Source organism: Tripterygium wilfordii, chromosome 22 (genome assembly GCF_013401445.1).
Source record: "Tripterygium wilfordii isolate XIE 37 chromosome 22, ASM1340144v1, whole genome shotgun sequence".
In the NCBI taxonomy this organism is placed as follows: Eukaryota; Viridiplantae; Streptophyta; class Magnoliopsida; order Celastrales; family Celastraceae; genus Tripterygium; species Tripterygium wilfordii.
In genome coordinates, this window is record NC_052253.1 from 13,770,393 (window position 1) to 13,787,569 (window position 17,177).

Below are 17,177 nucleotides of genomic sequence, written 5' to 3' on the forward strand. Positions count from 1 at the left end.
GAAACTTAAAAGCCCAACTGTTCTTTTGTCTCTCATTCTTAATTAACCGACTTGAGACTGAAACATTAACCCAATATTCCTTTATCATTCATATAGATATCTGCTGCAATACTCATTAGTTTACAGTCTACTGGAATCTCCCGTCTCATTGATTCTAAAGCAGTAACATTTTTATCTAGTGGACTTCCCTAGAATAGTTTCTGATTTCATGGCCAATGTAAAAGAAGTCAGATTTGAGGTTGCCAATCTATCTTCTTATTCAAAATGTGAATTGAGTGTAGTTGGGATGGAGAATTAGGTTATGTTACAAGCAGACAAATACACTATTGCATACTGTCTAATCACTGTGTGCGCAATAATACCTTTGGTGGCACCGATATTATGGTTGGAGCTTCTTGGCATTTGATAGGAAAGCCTCTTTCATGTTATCAGAACCATAAATAGAAGGGCACAAGTTTGGCAGCACAAACCACCTCGTTGACTCTCTTAATAACGCCTAGTTGGTTATTTCTTCATATTTAAGAAGCAAGTCTCAAAGGTTAGGAGTTCGAACCAATCAATGAAAAAAAAAAAATTTGTGAAATTTGAATACGTGAGCTTGTCCCACTTTCGAATTCTTATCCGCTTGGGTTTTGCCCAATCCTACTTGTCATCAATGAAAGTTTGTTATGGCGCCTGACTGCCCTGAGGTTTTTGTCACCCAATAGTCAAAAGAACATGTTTTGAGTACAAATACAACACACCACCAGATCAAGGCTATGAAAGTATAGGTGTCAACAAGTCCCACACAAAATACACAAATCAAGCCCACGTAGAGGCAGACTATCAAACCCACGCAAGGGCAGACTAAACCCACATACCTCCTTATAAATATTCGAAGGAGGTGAGATTAGAACCTATGACCTGAAGTCAGGGACATGCAAAGTCATTATCACTCAACCAATGGCTCATGACCTGAAGTCAAAAGAATATGTTGGACTGAATGTTTCTCAGTTATTGGGGAAAAAAAAAAAAAAAAAAAAGAGCAAACTCTCAAAGAGCTAGTTAGTAGAATTATACCAAGGTCGTGGTGATACGGTGTCGCTTTGACGCACTAGTTATGTTCTGGTGGAATTATGAGAGCCGTCTATGTGGAATGGATTATCCTAAGCCAACCCCGGGAATCACAAAAACGACGTAGTTTTGGGTAGGAAAAATACTGAATTAGGTTTCGCGGTCCTTCTCCTTCACACAAAAACACTATTCTGTAGAGAAAGTTCAATTCCATGAACCCGAGATAACGCAATCATGGATCCCTCAACACCCTACGCTTACATTCAATCCATTCAGGACCCAGATGTACCCCTACCAGAGTTTTACTATCGACCTCCAGACCCTCTCATGTCCTCCAATTGCTTCCAAACGACATCCAGGTTCGTCTACGAATTTCCTTCTTTGTTGTTATGGTTTCACACTTAATTTGGTGGAATGTTATTTAACCAGATAATTCTGTCATATTCTTAATTGGGTGTTGCAGCCAGAGGCCTGAAGCAGAAATCAAGAATTGTGATACTGCAACTGCAAGAAAGGTTCAGAAGGCTGACCGCGAGAAACTGAGAAGGGACAGACTAAATGAACAGTTTCTTGAATTGGGAAATGCAATTGGTAAGATTAATATGTCACCAATTTATTTTAATCTGATGTCAATATTTATTTCATTTTGTTTTCTCCTTTGCTTTTTCAAAACTGTTTGGAATCAAACTGGATAAAATTGTGGCAAGAAACTCCATTAAGCCCTTCATCATCGTGTTTTGCTCCATGTTGTGCTATTTTTCATTCCCGACTACTTTTATCATTAGAAGATATTGATATCTATGGCCAACATAGAGGAAAAAAAATAGTTTTGGTGCCAAAGACTTTTTTTTGGTAGGTAAGCATGAGTGGGGCTTAAACTTGGGTATCACTTAATTCGAGTATATGTCTTAACCACCTCGGTTGAGGACTTGAGGGGTTTTAGTACCAAAGCCTTTTTCTGCATGTTTTGCAATGTCAACACCCCTTTCTTCTGAAGAAAGTTAATGTTTGTGCTTAAGGGTTTGCAAGGATGTGATGTGACCGATACATCTGATAAGTTACACAATTTTATTTTGCAGCGTAATGTTTTCATTTCTTGTGTTTCTCCTCATTTTTGTGTTATCAAACTTCGAGATTTTACTAATTGCTATGTTCCTCTCATTTTCCTATCGTGTTGTTTCTTGGTAGTTGATTTCCAAATTCCATTACAGGCTACCATAAGAAAATTCTCTATTGCTTGGTAGAATGTCCGTCTTCTATTCAATGGAATGAATTGGATGATAGGATCGGTACAGCCTTTGATGGATATTATTTACCAATTGATGTTCGGAATACTCTTTTTATGGGTACAATTGCTACTTAGATAGTTTAGCCTCTTTTTGCGAGTAAAGCTTTTGGTTCTGACAACTCTTTTATCACTCTACTAGATATTTTTAAATGTTGCTCTCTTGTATTCGACCCTGTGACTGGTCCCTTCACTCTGTACTTATTCCTGAATTTTTTTTTCTTACTATTTATAGATGGGAAGACCTATACTTTTTAATCATATAATAGCATGCCACTAGCAGTTTAATGCTTCTCTAAATCCCCAAGGTATTACAGGCACTTTGTGTTGTTTCCTTTGTGATGTTTGTCTGTGCCAAGCTGGAGCTCTCTTGTTCATCCCAAGTCTTATCTCATTTTATTATTAAAGCTTCTGTTTCCTTGCTCTTTGCTATTTATGTGCATCTCTTTCTAGCTACCCCATAGTTTAAGATCTTATCTGCATTAACTTGTGTCTTCTACATTCAGCTTTTTTCATAAAATGTCTAAACCACTTATGTAATTTGCATACGAAAGGTATGGACATATCATCAGGGCTTATTGCTAGGTTTGTTTGAGTTATGGGTTTGTCACCCAATTTGGATTTTCATAGATCTGCAATGATGTTAGTTTGGAGGTCACCAAGCTGGCCATTTTTGAAGTTGCTTGAGTGGGCTTTTTTTGAAGTTCAACTTGATGGGTTTGATGAGGAAATGAACTGAGCTCAAGTTCAAAATTACATCGGTTGCTTATGTGCCCTTGAAAATTGAAAAGCTTGGCTTATGAATTCTAGCATGGGTTGCTGCTCAATGAATGCTAGCCAAACCAACCTGAAATCTCGTGAATGGTTGAGGCAGAATTTTTTATGTAAGAGCTTTTAAGCTCGAAATAAGCTTTCTCCTGAATTTTGCGTTTGAAGTGCAAAGTTCCACTTATACATCTCGGCTCTATTTGACACTTGGCCACCCCTAATGGGAGTCTAAATGTTCTGGATTTCTCTGTTTATTGTGTGCCTCCCTGCCTATAAATTTCTTTAATGGAAAGAGAATATTTGAAGTTCTTTGTGAAGTTCAGTGAAAATTTTCCTCCAGAATAGCACAATTGAGGTGTAATGTACAATTACTTCCAGTGAGCCTCTACATTTCTACATCTAGATTAAATTGCTACATGTGAAATTGAAATGTATTTTCTTATTTTTCTTATGGTGGAGGATTATTATTATCCTACTTATCGTGGTCAAGCTATTGCTGATTGTTAATTAATTTTATTTTTGGTTAGTGAAGTCCATTTTTGTAGTGATCTTCTGCTGCTTTCCATTTGAAGTTGAAAGGTAAAAGTAGCCATACTGACCATGCCAATAACTCTTATAAGATCCGGACAGGCCCAAGAATGACAAAGCAGCCATTCTAGCTGATACAATTCAGGCTTTTAAGGATTTGACGGCTCAAGTTGATAAACTTAAAGCTGAGCATGCAATTCTGATTGAAGAATCTCGCGAGGTGATATTTCATCTTTCTGAATTTTGATGTATGATACTAGGGTTTTGGAGCCCTATAGCTGCATATTTAGTAATTACTTTTTGCTCTAAAACAGTTGACACAGGAGAAAAATGATCTCAAAGAAGAGAAGGCATCTCTAAAATCTGATATTGAGAACCTAAATATTCAGTGTCAGCAGAGATGCAAGACCATGTTCCCATGGGCTCCCATGGATCACCCAGTTGTCATGGCCCCACCTTCTTATCCCTTTCCGCTGCCAATGCCAATGGCTCCAGGACCTATTCCTATGCATCCATCCATGCAACCATACCCCTTTTATGGAAATCAGAACCCTGGAGTCCTGCCTAACCCTTGTTCAACTTTCATTCCTTTCATGGCTCCTCCTAATATGCTGGTTGAACAGCGGTCATCTCAATATGTCACTCCTCATGTGCAACCAGGTGGTCACTCCCATGTTACTGGCAAACAAGATTCAAATAACAAATCCGGGGAAAGCAAGAAGGCAAGAAGTGGGGATGCAGATGATGTCACCACAGATCTGGAGTTGAAGACTCCTAATTTTACCGGAGATGAGGTTAGCTTGAGACATTTAGATTGATTTATGAAAGTCTTGACATCTTGTGGAAATATTTATTAGATTTGAAACCCAGTGGAATTAAATGTTCTATTTTGAATAGGATTTATCATCAGGACGAAGAAAATCCAGGAATTCAGTAAGAAGGGAAAACAGTGTTCAAGAAGGAAGTTGTTCTTCCTCTGGTAGCGTACAGGACAGTTCATCCAATATCATGGTTAATGGGGAAAAGAATGGCGTAGTCGGGGAGAAATGAAACAAGTAGAAGAAAAGCGCCATCTTTGTTCCATGTTGGTGTGTCCTATGAAGTATTATGGTTGTTATTTATTGTTGCACTGGAAGCTGTTTAAAGATGACATTTGATTTTCTATGACTTGAGAATCACTTTGTATAATGATCAAGGTGGGATGAGGTGCTGCTATGAAGCAAAAGCTGACTGCTGGAATCTCTCTGCAGGAAAGTTGCAAGTGTGGCAATGGAAGGACTTTTAGGAGGTTGATGTGGACTCATCATCTCAATCATCTTCAGTGTCTGGGTTCACTGGATTTGTACTAGTTTGGGCAGAAAGTTGGGAAGAAGATGAGGATAGAAGCCGTTTTTTCAGTTATTAAGTGGACCAGCAAGATGTTATCTTATCTTACTACAATTATTTCCCAAGTAGTTGTTGGGTGTGATTTCCAAGATCAAAGCCATGAAAATGAAATCCCCATCATCACATCCTCTTAACTTCTATTTAATGTAGCCAAAATTTACCATTTATATACAGTGTGATGACCTTGATCTATCATTGCTACCAACTTCTGCCAGATGTCCATGTGTTATTAATGATAAAAATCCCAAAAGTTGGTATTCCACGCATAGGATTCAAGTGAATTTCGTAACTTTTACATGTTTAACATAATGCATATGAAATCTTATGTTTAACTGGGATACTAACTGGCAGGGGTGAGATTCTTATCATAACTGTCTTCTAACAATCTTGAAGGAAAGGCTTATATGAGAAAAATGGATGAGGTATCCACCCACGTATGGTTATGACTCATGTACGTCTTATGCGATATAAAGTAATTTTTAAAAAAAAGTGTAAAAGATGGATATTTTTATCCACGTGTACAAAGCCCTTCATCACATATTCCATCGAGGCCAAAAACGACGACGTAGAGATTGACTAGGAATGAATTCGGGTAGAGACTATTTGCACTCCTCATTTTTCCTATTCACATCCCCATTCCCCCAACCACCAAACACGGCCCTTAGCCACTTCGAGTATTTGGTCGGTGAACTCCAGTCGGGATTTCGATGTTAGTTCCTATCGGCCAAGAGCTGGGTCGGTTTCGTCTTTGGCTAGTGAACTCATTGGTGGTGCTGGGTAGTCGTTTCGTTGTCGGATTCATCCGGATCGGAGCTTTTTCTTCACTATGACTGCAAGCTTCCAAGGACGATTTCGAAGGCTAAGGGCGACGGTTTGAGGCGAGGTTGGTTGGGTTATGCTCGTAAGGGTCGAGAGAAGCTTTTAGATAGGTCAGTGGCAGGAAACGGTGGCCGGAATAAGCAGTGGCAGTGGTGCCCTGTGATGGCGCTCGTGAGATGAGAGAAGGAAATGGGCTATGAATGAGTTTGTTAATGGCGTGTTTGGTTGTTGGGGGAAAGAGGGTGTGAAAGGAAAAATGGGAAGTGCAAATAGTCCTCAGCATGAATTGGAGGTGAAATGCACGGCGTCGTTTCTACGCAAGGGCAATGTCAAAAATATATTCTCGTTGAACAACAACGACAACTGCAAACCGGTAAAAGTTGGATAATTTTTAACGTAATCGCAAGCAACATAGAGGCGCGGCGCGTGAAGACACTCTCCACTATCACCTCCTAATAATTAAAAAAGTGATAGTCACCTACTCAAAAGTCGCGTGAGTAATCTTTCTTCAAAAAGAACACCACAAACTTCAAAACCTCCACAGATAAACTCAACAACCACAACCCAACCCAACACAACAGGCAGCAAACCCACAAGCGCAGTCCAGTGAGTTACTCAGTCCCTCCAATGGCGGCGGCGGTCTCAATGTCCCTAGCGTCTCAACTCTCCGGAACCCCACACTCCCCTCCGCAATTCTCGGGGCTCCGCCGATCGTGCTCCAAGCTCGACAGCTCTCACTCTCAGCTCTCCTTTGTCCAACACGTCAATTCCCAGCTCAGAGTCTCCTCCTCTCGCAAACCGGGTCGGGCTGTAGCAACCATGGCCGGCACCGGAACGGTGTGTTTTCAGCACATTCTTAATCTCAGTGGTTTATGTTTGAAGTTCTGTTTTGGTCACTGATAGCTGGAATGGTCATTATAGTTTGATAAGAATCATTGTGGGAACTGTTATTGTTTCATGTAATTGTTTTTTGCAAAATCATTGTAAGAAACGTTTTCAGCACATTCTTAATCTCCCGCTTCTTTCATGTAATTGTTTTCAATCCATGAAAATGATCTCTTTTTGCCATCCATTGATTAATCTTCTTCTTTCTTGTGGTTGCAGTTCTTCGTTGGTGGGAACTGGAAATGTGTAAGTTTCCTTTTTCTCAACAGCATTATGATGTATTTTTTTTTTCTCTTTCTCAATTCTCTGTCTTTATTATTTTTCATACTGTTCTGTATCATTTACAGCAATCTGTTTCCTTGTCGGTTTATGAATTTGTTCAACAAAATGACTCTGTTTGTTGCTGATGGCACACAAATGTTATCCTCTTCGCTGATTTGGTGAGAGGATTTAATTCTTTTGTTGACTAACTATGAAAGTAGAGACATAGAAACCTACCAAGAACACATTTTTAAAAGGCATTCTATCTCTCCTTGAGACACATAACTTAGTAGATCTTCCCTTGCTCATTGTGTTGTCATTTTCGCTAGCTAATCTCGTTTATGCCTTTTGCATCTTGCTTTACTAGATATGAAAGATTCATGACCAATTTATTTATTCTTTAACTCTAATTTCTTTGGGCTGACTTTTTTCCCGTCATTCTATTGTTGCATTTAGAATGGGACAAAAGAATCTATCAGTAAGCTTGTTTCAGACTTGAACAGCGCAGAATTGGAGGCTGATGTTGGTGAGATTAATCTTAATGTCAATATATTGTTCCATTTTTATTAATTGTTACATTCAAAGTGGAGATTTAGTTTGGGTTTTGTTTTCCGGATCTCACAGGAGCTTGCAAACATCCTGGCAATGTGATGAGGCAAAACTTTTTACCCACATTTTAGTTCATGCATTGGGTCTTTTTAGGGCTTTAGAAATCTTGTATTCACCATTTTGGTCAGGCGTATGCCTATTTTGTCGATATTGGGGTACTGGTGGTGTTGTTGATTATTAGTCTTCTGGCTGCTCATCTTCCGTTAGTGCTCTATCCGCAGTAATTGTGGATTATACTCTTGGCTTAATTGTTTTTCTGAATCATTATTTCCTCAAGTTCTATTTAACCATGAAACAACTGGCTTAGAGGGATAGATAATATGACCTTGAACTAAATAGGGTAACCCATTTACTATGAAATAAGCTCATTGGTAGATTTTAATCTTCCCAATTATACTAATAATCATAAATTTTTGCTTTTATGAACAGATGTAGTTGTAGCTCCTCCTTTTCTTTACATCGATCAGGTGAAGAATGCATTAACAGATCGAATTCAGATATCTGCGCAAAACTCTTGGGTTGGAAAGGGCGGGGCTTTCACCGGAGAAATCAGGTTTGCTTGCTTTTTCATGATGCCGCACAACATTTTAGTTGTTTGAAGATAGTTTAAATGGCTCCTAAACCCTTCCTTAGTACCCTCTCTGGACATTTTCCTCTCTCTGTGCTGTAAGTTCATTGTTGGGACTTGGGAGGATGATAATGGTGGTTTGATGCAATAGAATTCAGAGGAAGTTAAGGTTTCAAGTATTGTATGCCTTGAACTAGGAGAAATTTCCAGACTATTGTAATTCATTTTGCCTTGAAACTCATCTCAAAGTGCTGTGGAGCCTTCGACATGAGATCTTGGGCTCCTACTGCTTTCACTTACGCAAGTGAGAACTGAAAATTACCCCATTCCATTATCTCTTAAATGAGACAGTCTTAACTATGTTATATTTAAATTCTAATAATGAAATCCTTGAGACTGGACTCCACTTCCTTTGTTGTCATAACTTCCTCAGTTCCTCTTATTTCTTGGATGACCTCTATCTTGAAATTTGTTTAAACAAACTCATGTACACTTAGATTTGACAATATTCCTGTTACAATGTTGCTTATGTATTTCTTTAATCGCTATCGAGGTTTGGACAACTTATAAAAGAATTATTTGTTTTATGGCACTTCTCCTGCTGGCTCCCTACTCTGTTCAAAGCACATTCATCTTTTTCTCTTGTGTTTGATGTGACCTTGATGATTATCTTATGCCTATGCCTGCGTAATCAATTTAATTTGTAGTGTGGAACAATTGAAAGATATTGGCTGCAAATGGGTTATCCTTGGGCATTCTGAGAGAAGACATGCTATTGGTGAAAAGGACGAGGTGAGAGTTTATAAAAACAAATAAAACTAATACATCAAGGTTCTAAAGAGTAGCTGATTACTTTTATTGCACATAGTTGTATCAAGATTTGACTGGATTTTTTTCAAATTCAGTTTATAGGAAAGAAAGCTGCTTATGCCTTGAGCAATGGCCTTGGTGTGATAGCATGCATTGGGGAATTGTTAGAACAAAGAGAAGCAGGAAAAACATTTGATGTCTGTTTTGAGCAATTGAAGGCTTTTGCAGGTATACTTTTGTTAAGTTTTTATATTTGTGTTGTGTCTGAAATACGCTCTTTGGCATAGATGATTGTTTCCTGACGGTAGTCGTAATGATCTTGTGCAGATACTGTTCCCAGTTGGGATAATGTCGTTATTGCGTATGAGCCTGTGTGGGCAATTGGGACTGGTAGAGTGGCTACACCAGCGCAAGCTCAGGAAGTGCATGTTGCTGTTCGAGATTGGCTTAAAAAGAATGTCTCCTCCGAAGTTGCTTCTAAAATACGTATCATTTATGGAGGTGCCTCTTCTTTCTTCTTCTGTTTTTTTTCGAAAGATTCATATTCAGTCTGCTACAAATATTTTCTAGACATGTAATTTATGTTTCTGTGATTCTGATTTGCCAAATGCAAATTGTGTTAACCAATTATTTACCTAATTCTTAATGCCATTTTCACGTTTGTTTCGAATAAGATTGGGATGCAGGAAACAATGCATTATCCTTCTGCTTGAAAATTAAATGATGCTGGGGATAATAGTTGGATGTTATTGTTGACAATGGTCATTAAACTCATAACAGCTAAAATGATTCGGACTTGCTACACTTGCAATGATTTGTCATCCATGGATAGCTGTATATTTATTATTTCCATGATTCAACAACGGCCGACGACTGATGCTTAATTTTCAATGGTATCTTCATCTTCTTTTTCAGGGTCCGTAAATGGAAGCAATTCCGCGGAGCTTGCAAAGCAAGAAGACATTGATGGCTTTCTAGTTGGTGGTGCTTCCCTGAAGGTAAATGGCTGTTGGAACTGCACTTGACTGGAATATGGGAAAATGTGAATAAAATCTTTGAGTGGTAATTTGGTTGATAAACAGTATTCCTGATTACCCATTTTCGTAAGTGGAAAAATTTACGGTCTTGATACTCAGTTGTTCTGACTGGTTGCAGTGGGACAGGCAGTCACTAACCATTTAAATTATGTTTACTTGGTCCTTAAGATAACACTAAAATGAACTTATTCTATGACCTCCAAACAAGATATATTGGGTTCAAAACCAATGACTTTGTTGAGGTAAGACCGTAAGAATCTTGGCATGGTAACATCAGCAAGCTGTGACGTTGTACATAAGTGCGAAGCATTATGAACTCAATTTCTCTGTCATAAATTCATTTTTTATTTTAGGAATATATTAACTCCTTTACTCATAAACAACTTTTTTTCCCCAATAAACATGACTCTTTTTCTTATGTCCAGAATCCAGACTGAAAGTTGTTTAGAGTTTTTGTGTTCGGATTGTTTTGTGCTTGTGAATTCACGTTCCTTTATCATGATTTTAATTCCTTGACTCCTTTTATTGATTTACAAGGTAAAATTTCAATGAGTTAATCTGGTTTGGATGCTTACGATATGTTTTCTTTTTCTTTTCTTTTTTTGGCGATACAGGGTCCTGAATTTGCCACCATTGTCAATTCTGTATTATCCAAGAAAGTTGCTGCGTGATTAAATTGTATGAAGTTCTTTTGGGGAGAAAATGGCTAATAACAACAGTTGTTACATGATGATGTGAAGTACTTTTGAGGGCAGGAAGAAATAACAATCAGAAGCTGTTGCAAATCGAAGTCTGTTGTATTTAACAAATGAGCTAGTTTATTCAATGGAGTTTTGTTTACCTCGTCCGAGTTTTTTCCCGGGCTACTTCCGTTTTATTGGTTAGAGAAATATACAAGTCCTGTCTTCCTCTATGTGTTAATGCTATTTTTTGCTGCATTTTCTATTGATTGACATTGATTTAGAGTATGCAGTGCGTGATCTTTCACCCTTGGTTTGTAGTTCCATTACCAGAAAATCTGTTCCAGTTAGGAATGCATGGCCTTCAAAAATATATGGGTACATTTGTTTGGAAATGCATGGCTCCTGCCGCTTTCAATGAGGCAGCAGTACTTTCTTTTGTTTCTTTAATGGAAAACTGCAATGCAAACATTTCTGTGATTTTGGATGCAGCCATGGGACAGCTGTGACTGAAATTCAGATACCACCAGCCAGAAACTCCTATGCACCACCTGAATATCAAATTCACTTTGCAGCATTGAAAGTTCCGCGAATTGGCAAGATAAACGACCTCAATGTCATTCCCTATTACAGAAAGGATCCAAAAACTGGCACCCAAAACAGCATTGAAAAGTATACCACCAGTTACTTGCTAGATGAGCAAATCACCAGAAAGGCAGAAAGAAACCAACGTGATGGTCAACGATAGAATTACAAGTACATCACCTTCCAATCTGGTTATTGGTTTATATAATGGTTAAACTATGTGATATTACTGTTTTTCTTCACTCATTGCGTTTCTGGTCAAATCTAATGTCCTGGTTCCTGAGATACATTCATCATTCAGGGAATGAAATCTCAAAGCTCAGACAGGCACTTTCCATTGATACAATCAACGACTTGAGTAATTGCCTGACCAAGTGCAGCAGTCACCGCAACCAAATTCTGCATGAATTCCTCAGCAGTTGGTTTCTCACCATCCACTATATCAGTCACAGCTTTTACAAATATTGCAGGGACTTTCAAAAGATCCGCCACATAGGCCACAGCTGCTCCCTGAAATCCACATTTTCAAGAAACCGTTTTTAAAATGAAAGCATTATAGGAAGTCAAAATCACGTTTCAGATCAAAATAACTAGATTTCGTAAAATATTTCATACTTCAAATACTGAAGTACACAACAAACAAACACAGTCGTGTCAGTTAAACTTCGAAGTCAACAATCTACTACATGTAACTTACAAAGATGGCAGCCTATTATTTTCTCATCTAACAATCTATTTATGACAATCTTTGTCCTAAGAATATTTCGGCCAACGGGGAGAACTTATGAAGAAGTAACATAATATTGTTTAGAGATTGAGGAGTTCTGCATTACTAAAAGTCTATGGTATTTGTAATACACATAGGCTCATAAAACTGTATTTGGAGACAATAGTAACTAGAACTTTTGTGTATATCATTTCAAAGCAGTTCGTATAGGGTGCAAAGAGCAAAATCCCACATCCACCATGAACTAGATTGTAGAAGCAAAGAGTGCAAAATTACATGAACCAGGGGAACTGAACCAGCACCTAGCAAGGATGTTGCCGAATATTATATTTCAAGCATGCATCTTTTATATGTATCATTTAGCTAGCTATCATGAAGACAATAGATGTACTTCATTACAAGTACTTATGCAGCATCTTATGATAACGCATTTCAAAAAAGTATATTTCACTGCTATACTTTTACAAGATGGTTAATGGTAGGTCTGCTTGCAGTCCATCTTTGCATGTTCAGGCATAATGCAGATCCACCCAATTGTGGAAAAAATAGAAATTCATTTCAACTATGTGGTTAGGAGAAAAGATATATCATATGACCTATCTGGCCGACAAATGGGATAGGTGATGGCATGCTTCGGCTTTTTACCTCCATATCTTTAATTGTAGCATCATTTGCAATAATTGAAGCTTCATCCCGTGAAGACATATCTAGAGAGTCACCGGTGGACAATTTGCCAACCTGAAATATGCAGATGGGTAAAACTTAAATAGAAGAAATCGCTAGAGCTAGAGACATCAAGGTGAAAATATTACAAAAGGGGCCAAGTGTCACACACACATATATTGATATTGGACAAGACTTAAATGGTCCAAGTGTCGCATAATTGTAAAGGAAAATTATAATTTGTACGCTGGATCCATGTCCATCAGACAATATTTACATCGTTATGAGAATCCCATGATTCTCAAGTAGCCCAAAAAAATAATAATAGGCATCAATCCAGTTATTAAATATGCTAAAACTGAAATGCTGGAAAAAATCATAAGACATGAGGCTGGTAAGAGGTATTGAGAAAGAAGAGATTCCTGTGGTTAACAAGGTGAACTCATACATACAAAATACATAACTTCCACAATAAAGAAAACGCGTTTGAGAGGCTAAAGAAAAAGAAAGTCTGAAATCTATTGCATGGAAATTACCTTTATGTTAAGCTTCTTCAAGAGATTTGGCGTTGAGAAAGCTTGTCGCAAACCAACTCCATACAAATCAAAAACCTACAGTACATGAACAGCAGATGAAACTTAGTGCAAAAATGGTACTAAATATCTGGTAAAAAAGGCTGCTTTTATAAAGTACAAAGCATGCTGACAATTCAAAACTATTTATTCATCAATTAGAAATTTGAAGGAGTTTTTCTTATAGGGTCTTGAAAACAAGTGTGACTGCTTGCGAGCTTTAGCATCTAAATGCAACTTTAGGTATATACATGCAATCAACTCCACCTAGCACAGTAAAAGAAGCTATATACATATATATACATTACCAAAACTACCTTTAAAAAATGGGACCATGGTTCTATATAAGGATTGATAAAATGAGCAGCATAAGAATGGAAATCATTAACTTACAGGAATAGGGATCCTTCTATCATGAAAGGCAATTTCAGATGCAAGAAACACATCACCAATGCTCGCTCCTTTGGCCTGAAGATATAAAAGTGTCAATCGGGAATGTAAAACAAAATGAACTTTTTTGGACTAACACTGCTCAGCCACTCACTCTTTTATTGGCCCATTTCTTTATCTTCTATCATGGGCCTAGCTAGATAGCTCTAGATATTCCTTAAAATGCCTAATTTGTGATTTAGTCAAGTTCTCACCTTTCTAACACTGTTTCACAAGGTTTACTCTTTAATACAATCAAACTTCCAAATTAGTAGTTGGAGAAAGAGAAGTGAAATGAACAGAAATGTATGTATGGTATAGAAGGTGATGTGAACATTCATACAAGCAATGAAGATATGAAATAACAAAGTGAACAACATTAGGATATTATTTCACAGCCATGATCAATAAGAAACATACCTTAAAACCTCCAGCAGTTCCTGCATTGATGATCAGGTCTGGCTGCAAAGCTTGGATAGAAGCATAGGTCACAAGAGAAGCCGAAATTGTGCCTACACTATCAACCCCTGGAAAAGTGAAATTTGAGGAATCACCAAACAAGGAAGAAATGAAGTACATTTTCTTGGCACATCAACTAAATTTAAGTCTTATAACAGGAATTTACATATTTCAACCCCATTTCCGTATCATGTGTGTGGAATGGAAACACTTCCAACATTTTGCATATCCATGTATGTTAGTCTTAGCTTGTATTAACTAGCCAAATATCAGCAAAATCAAATTAAGACCACCATGAACTCCAAACCCAACCCCATCCCATCCAACCCAAAAAAGAGAAAAGGAAAAGGAAAAAGAACTATCAAAGCCTGAAATTTGTAGTGGGATATTGATATATGTGACATAATTAAAGTGTCATTATATTATGATTACAAAAGTAACAGGTATTATACTCATTATAAAGCTAGCAGTCTAGTGCTTGGCATTGTTTGCACTCCTTGGCTCTCTCTGAAGTAACTTAGAGAGTCTTGAGTCATAAATAACGAATAACTACACACACAGAAAAAGAGAAGGACAAGAAATAACTTTGATCAGTTAAAAAATAGCAGTACCAAATACTTACCCAAAGTCAAGTCTTTCCCTGGCCAAATGATATTAATATTAAGGCCTTTGTAGATACCATGATATCGGACCCAAGGGGCTCCTTTGGGAAACCTGCAGCCACGAAGCACAAGACAGCATGAGCAAAACTGTAAAAGGTGCTCAATCAGACACAAAACCTCATGAAATATAATAACCAAAATACCCATAACACTGATATGCCCTAAATCTAATCCACTAAATGTTAAACAGTAACACAAAGCAAAGTAGAAAATACATCAAGCAAACTCTTGAGAAGTCTGCTTGTTTCTAGAAAAATTGGACTTCGCATTGGTGTAATTAGTCTCTCTCAATTGTACATGCATGATTGATGAGTCACTCAACCATACACAGTCATGACTTCCCAATAGAAGAAATAAGGAGAAAGAGACATGAACTATAGAGAGCTATCCTACAAACCAATAAAACGGATTCAGTTAACGAAAAATGGAAAAAGAAAGGAAACCCGAAACAAAAGATAATTTCCTATGTTGATCAAAATACTCACCAAATAGTTTTGTGGATAAAAGCAACAACCAACAATATCCTATTAGGCAATCATAAACCCTTAAAACAATTAAACAAAGATAAACCCCTAGTGGAATTAACCAATTATAACGCCTTAACAGTAAATATATACAAATACAGAAGAAATTTCCAAAATTTCGGAAAACGAAACTCACACCGAGTCAGGGTCCTCCTTAAGCTGGAACTTGTTCACCAGAGGCAGCGCTTCTGTTTGCATAGCTGTTACTCCCCCCAACACCACAACCGCAATCGATCAAATAAACACGCAGAAATATAAACAGAAAAAATATACCACACATACCGAGCATATTCATATAGATAGACAAAAAGATATTCGAGAAAAACAGAGAGGTGATTACCGATGATGATGACGATGGTGGAGATGGGACGCTTCTCAGGATCGGCAACCGTGACTTCCCCTACAGCTCCTGATCCGTTGCCCTGAGAAGCCATTTGGCCGTCGGTGTAATAGGGAATCGCCGGTGAAAAAAAAACACGGATCAGATTTTTCTTACGTTTTCTAGGAGAATATCGAAGTGAGAAAGTATAGTTTAGAACTGAAGTTCCCTTCAATAATTTCGTTTGTAGCCAATCCCAATTGTGACATAGTGGGCCCGGTCCTTTTCTTCTTTTTTTTTTGTCTTTTTTTTTCTTTAAATCTCTTGTTATGGTAAAAGAAATTAGAATGACTGTTATGGTAAAAAGTACGTATTCTTGATTTTGTATATTACTGTTATCTCTCTGCCACTCGACTAGTTGAAACAGTTATATCGTATACCATGATTTGCATAAAAATGAGTGATTACAAACTTACACTGAAATGAACTATACAAATGGGGCTTGTGCAGTAATTCCTTATTAATCAAACCTAAATACCAAGTGTTTTGAAATAGGAAATGAGCAGCTGCACAAGTATGAGGAGGACAAAGTGAGTGGGTCTGACAATGCATAAAAGAGTGCAGTCTCATCTGCACATCAGAACAATTGGTGCTAAAACATACAAGTAGTTTCGACAGATTCGAGCGATCGAGTCAGGAATATTAAGTACCAGAAAGGCCAAAAGTGGGAAGCAGCCACAGTACTATTGAAGCTGTATGTGATTGCTTTCTTGCTGAAACCAGGATGTTGCGCGACGACGTTCCAGTCTGAGTAGTGTTTCTCTTGTAATTATAGTTAGAGACAGTCAATTTCACCCTCCAATGATTCATGTAATTGTTACTGATATGCCAATGAACGCGAACCGGGCACATATGCTCAGTGCATTGCACCATTTCAAGGCCATCTGAAATCATCGATAACGGGGAACCTTCGCTGGTACAAAGTAGATCTGGTAGTAGTTCTGGATTGTCACTCTGGCCTGCAAACACAAAAAACAAATCACAAACTGGGTTTAACTACTAAACCAAAACAAGAAAGAAAGATACTAACCACATAACCATTAAGTTTCCATTCATGAATATCAAAAGTAAGAGTGATGTTTCCATTAGGATCCAAAGGGTCATAACAATCTGCAACCAGAAACAGGCTCGTCTATTCAATTATCTCTATCATAAACACATTCAAATTACATAGTGATAGGGATCCCAGTAAAAACATTTTAATACAGTAATGGTTGAGAGTAACAAAGTAATTTAGTGGATGTATGACTGGCATCTCTAAAGCACTAATCTTTCTTAACACTATCAACTAATCTTATCTCATTGTGTTCATCGCTTCATACGAGTCCATTTATCTCAATAATGTCCAAGGCCTTTTGCTTAGGATCTTATTGATGCTTAATTCTATGGTTGGCGAAACAAAATTGGGGTTTGATTTTGCCAAGCTAAAACCTGTATAGCTTGATTTCCTGTATATAATTTCCAAGTAAAAATAACATTTGTGCAGAA

At 37.7% G+C, this 17,177-nt stretch overlaps 3 protein-coding genes across 4 annotated transcripts; 2 read left to right on the forward strand and 1 right to left on the reverse strand.

Annotated features, from left to right (window-relative positions):
- Positions 1 to 1,182: 1,182 nt before the first annotated feature.
- On the forward strand, positions 1,183 to 5,282 carry LOC119992218 (transcription factor bHLH121-like). Of its 2 annotated transcripts, XM_038838894.1 has the most exons (6): positions 1,183 to 1,412; positions 1,517 to 1,644; positions 3,727 to 3,854; positions 3,949 to 4,428; positions 4,532 to 4,722; positions 4,885 to 5,282. In XM_038838894.1, the coding sequence occupies exons 1-5, from the start codon at positions 1,288 to 1,290 to the stop codon at positions 4,682 to 4,684; spliced, it is 1,014 nt and encodes a 337-aa protein (XP_038694822.1). In that variant the 5' UTR covers positions 1,183 to 1,287; the 3' UTR covers positions 4,685 to 4,722; positions 4,885 to 5,282. The 2 variants fall into 2 exon arrangements, with proteins under 2 accessions (XP_038694822.1, XP_038694821.1); XM_038838893.1 differs by having other exon boundaries at positions 1,184 to 1,412; positions 4,532 to 5,282.
- Positions 5,283 to 6,345: 1,063 nt separating this feature from the next.
- On the forward strand, positions 6,346 to 10,996 carry LOC119991716 (triosephosphate isomerase, chloroplastic-like). Its single transcript, XM_038838131.1, has 9 exons — positions 6,346 to 6,676; positions 6,944 to 6,970; positions 7,442 to 7,511; positions 8,024 to 8,147; positions 8,870 to 8,954; positions 9,068 to 9,200; positions 9,300 to 9,473; positions 9,888 to 9,970; positions 10,624 to 10,996. Exons 1-9 carry the CDS (start codon positions 6,467 to 6,469, stop codon positions 10,678 to 10,680), a joined length of 963 nt encoding a protein of 320 aa, XP_038694059.1. The 5' UTR covers positions 6,346 to 6,466; the 3' UTR covers positions 10,681 to 10,996.
- A 249-nt stretch (positions 10,997 to 11,245) lies between these two features.
- On the reverse strand, positions 11,246 to 15,854 carry LOC119991715 (5'-methylthioadenosine nucleosidase-like). The gene is made up of 8 exons (XM_038838130.1): positions 15,651 to 15,854; positions 15,447 to 15,510; positions 14,747 to 14,838; positions 14,086 to 14,192; positions 13,630 to 13,704; positions 13,201 to 13,275; positions 12,647 to 12,739; positions 11,246 to 11,784 (listed from the first exon to the last, which is right to left on the reverse strand). The coding sequence occupies exons 1-8, from the start codon at positions 15,742 to 15,744 to the stop codon at positions 11,587 to 11,589; spliced, it is 798 nt and encodes a 265-aa protein (XP_038694058.1). The 5' UTR covers positions 15,745 to 15,854; the 3' UTR covers positions 11,246 to 11,586.
- Positions 15,855 to 17,177: the final 1,323 nt, after the last annotated feature.